This window comes from Calidris pugnax, unplaced genomic scaffold (assembly GCF_001431845.1).
Source record: "Calidris pugnax isolate Ruff unplaced genomic scaffold, ASM143184v1 scaffold469, whole genome shotgun sequence".
NCBI classification, from domain to species: domain Eukaryota; kingdom Metazoa; phylum Chordata; class Aves; order Charadriiformes; family Scolopacidae; genus Calidris; species Calidris pugnax.
In genome coordinates this window covers 71,265-74,805 of record NW_015091303.1, presented here as the reverse complement: position 1 = coordinate 74,805, position 3,541 = coordinate 71,265, and the positions used below count along the sequence as shown (strand labels likewise).

The 3,541-nt window shown below is 65.9% G+C and overlaps 1 protein-coding gene across 1 annotated transcript in view; it reads left to right on the top strand.

The window, feature by feature from the left end:
* CGN (cingulin) overlaps positions 1-3,493 on the top strand; it is a gene marked incomplete at its 5' end in the record, with an annotated part of 13,149 nt that extends 9,656 nt beyond the window's left edge. Inside the window, 4 exons of the mRNA XM_014960818.1 lie at positions 333-451; positions 562-670; positions 794-957; positions 3,049-3,493. Coding sequence (XP_014816304.1) covers positions 333-451; positions 562-670; positions 794-957; positions 3,049-3,190 — 534 coding nt within the window. The remainder of the gene's footprint in view (positions 1-332; positions 452-561; positions 671-793; positions 958-3,048) is intronic.
* Positions 3,494-3,541: the final 48 nt, after the last annotated feature.

The following is a 3,541-nucleotide window of genomic DNA, read 5'->3' as shown; positions in this document are numbered from 1 at the left end:
CTTTTGGGGTCACGTTTAAGAGAAGGACCATGAGCACTGGCTGCCCGGGCACCGGCATGGTCTGTCTGGGATGGGGGGGTTTGCAGTGCTGGTGTCAAGGTGTGGATGGAGAAGGGGGGACAACCCTATGGGGTGTTTTTTGGGTGTCTCTGTGCTGTTTTAGGGCTCTTGATACCCCACAGGAAGCTCGTTGGGTGCTGGAGGTGGCCAAAATGCCTCTTGGGTGGGGAGTTTCAGGGTTTGAAGGCAAAACCCCACCGGGCTGGGAGCTGTGCTGGGTGCTGGGGGTGACAGTATTTTTTTGGGGGGTATTTTTTCCCCTCTCCCCCCAGAACAAGGAGCTGAAGAGCCGCCTGGCCAGCTCGGAGGGGCTGCAGAAGCCCAACAGCAACGTCTCGCAGCTGGAGGCGCGGGTGGAGGAGCTGCAGGACCGGCTGCAGGCGGAGGAGAGGTACCGGCCACCGGGACCACCCCCCACCCCATCCCGGCCTCAAGGAGGATGAGGAGGGGTTGCCTTCAGCCTCACCACCTCGCCCACCCCACCCCTTGACTTCTCCCCAGGGAGAAGAACGTCCTGCTGTCCTCCAACCGCAAGCTGGAGAGGAAGGTGAAGGAGCTGACCATCCAGATCGATGACGAGCGGCAGCACGTCAGCGACCAGAAGGACCAGGTGGGTGGCAGCTGGAGATGCTGAGGGGCTTCGGGACCACCTTCTTCCCCCTCAAAGGCACCCTGGGGTGCTTGTCCCGCACCGGCGGGGAATTCCCATGGGAATTGCTCTGTGTCCCTGCAGCTGAGCCTGAGGGTGAAGGCCCTGAAGCGCCAAGTGGACGAGGCGGAGGAGGAGATCGAGCGGCTGGAAGGAGCCCGCAAGAAGGCGCAGAGGGACCTGGAGGAGCAGCACGAGCTCAACGAGCAGCTCCAGAACCGCATCAAGGCGCTGGAGAAGGAGGCTTGGTACGGGACGGTGGGGTGGAGGGGGGGTCCCAGCCCCATCCTTGGGGTGGAGGAGCATCCCAGCCCCGTCTCTGGGCTGGAAAAGGGGTTTCCAGCCCCATCTCCAGGCTGGAGGGGGGTTCCCAGCCCCGTTTCTGGGCTGGAAGAGGGGGTCCCAGCCCAGTTTCCTCCGTGTCCCTGCAGCTGAGCCTGAGGGTGAAGGCCCTGAAGCGCCAAGTGGACGAGGCGGAGGAGGAGATCGAGCGGCTGGAAGGAGCCCGCAAGAAGGCGCAGAGGGACCTGGAGGAGCAGCACGAGCTCAACGAGCAGCTCCAGAACCGCATCAAGGCGCTGGAGAAGGAGGCTTGGTATGGGATGGTGGGGTAGAGGGGGGGTCCCAACCCCATCCTTGGGGTGGAGGAGCATCCCAGCCCCGTCTCTGGGCTGGAAAAGGGGTTTCCAGCCCCATCTCCAGGCTGGAGGGGGGTTCCCAGCCCCGTTTCTGGGCTGGAAGAGGGGGTCCCAGCCCTGTTTCTGGTCTGGAAGAGGGGTTCCTATTCCCATCCCTGGGCTGGAGGAGGGTCCCAGCTCCGTCTCTGGGCTGGAAGAGGGGGTCCCGGCCCCGTCTCTGGGCTCGAAGCAGGTCCCAGCCTCATCCCTGGGCTGGAAGAGGGGTTCCTATTCCCATCCCTGGGCTGGAGGAGGGTCCCAGCCCAGTCTCCGGACTGGAAGAGGGGTTCCTATTCCCATCCCTGGGCTGGAGGAGGAGGGGAAGGAGGTCTCAGCCCCGTCTCTGGGCTGGAGGGGGATTCCCAGCCCCATCTCCAGACTCGAAGGAGGTCCCAGCCCCATCCCTGGGCTGGAAGAGGGGTTCCTATTCCCATCCCTGGGCTGGAGGAGGGTCCCAGCCCCGTCTCCGGGCTGGAGGGGAGGTCCCAGCCCCGTCTCTGGGCTTGAAGGAGGTCTTGGCCCCATCTCTGGGCTGGAAGAGGGGTTCCCAGCCCCATCTCCAGGCTGGAGGGGAGGTCCCAGCCCCGTCTCTGGGCTTGAAGGATGTCCCAGCCCCATCCCTGGGCTGGAAGAGGGGGTCCCAGCCCTGTCTCAGGTCTGGAAGAGGGGTTCCCAGCCCCATCCCTGGGCTGGAAGAGGGGTTCCCAGCCCCATCTCTGGGCTGGAAGAGGGGGTCCCAGCCCCATCTCCAGGCTGGAGGGGTGTTCCCAGCCCCATCTCCGGGCTGGAAGAGGGGGTCCCAGCCCCATCTCCAGGCTCGAGGGGGGTTCCCAGCCCCATCTCCAGGCTGGAGGGGTGTTCCCAGCCCCATCTCCAGGCTGGAGGGGTGTTCCCAGCCCCATCTCCGGGCTTGAAGGATGTCCCAGTCCCATCCCTGGGCTGGAAAAGGGAGTCCCAGCCCCATCCCTGGGCTGGAGGGGGGTTCCCAGCCCCCTCTCTGGGCTCGAAGGAGGTCCCAGCCCCATCTCTGGGTCCCAGCCCCGTCTCTGGGCTTGAAGGATGTCCCAGCCCCATCCCTGGGCTGGAAGAGGGGGTCCCAGCCCTGTCTCAGGTCTGGAAGAGGGGTTCCCAGCCCCATCCCTGGGCTGGAAGAGGGGTTCCCAGCCCCATCTCTGGGCTGGAAGAGGGGGTCCCAGCCCCATCTCCAGGCTGGAGGGGTGTTCCCAGCCCCATCTCCGGGCTGGAAGAGGGGGTCCCAGCCCCATCTCCAGGCTCGAGGGGGGTTCCCAGCCCCATCTCCAGGCTGGAGGGGTGTTCCCAGCCCCATCTCCAGGCTGGAGGGGTGTTCCCAGCCCCATCTCCGGGCTTGAAGGATGTCCCAGCCCCATCCCTGGGCTGGAAAAGGGGTTCCCAGCCCCATCCCTGGGCTGGAGGGGGGTTCCCAGCCCCGTCTCTGGGCTCGAAGGAGGTCCCAGCCCCATCTCTGGGCTGGAAGAGGGGGTCCCAGTCCTGTCCCCTGGCTGGAAGAGGAGGGGAAGGAGGTCTCAGCCCCGTCTCCGGGCTGGAGGGGGATTCCCAGCCCCATCCCTGCTCTGGAAGGGTGTCCCAGCCCTGTCCCCAGGTGAGGGACCACCCCAGCTGACCCCTCTCCTCCCTCCCCAGGCGCAAGGCCGCCCGCTCGGCCGCCGATTCCTCCCTCCAGGACGACCAGCTCAGCTCGGACGAGGACTTCGACAGCGCCTACGGACCCTCCTCCATCGCCTCCCTGCTCAACGAGGCCAACCTCCAGACCAGCTCCTGCTGACCCCGTCCCCGAGAGAGCCAGGGGGGACCGGCCCCCCCCCAAAAATCTCTTCCACTCCCAAGGACATGAAGGAAAGTGGGGTGGGGAACCCCCCTCTCCGGTCGCTGTCCCCCCTCTTCCTCTTCATACGGGTCTCAGGGTGTGTTTGCACCGTCGCTTTTTGCCGGGGGAGGGGGGAGATGCTGTGACCGGTGTCCCCTTTGGTGACCGGGTCCTGCCCCGGAGGGGTCGGGCTCCCGTGGGGGCACCCGGAGGGGTTGGGGGGACCCCTGGCTCTGGCCACCCCTCTTTATTTTTATATGCAACTGTGTCGTCGTCCCCCCCCCCCCGCGCCCCCACTCTGTTTTCTTC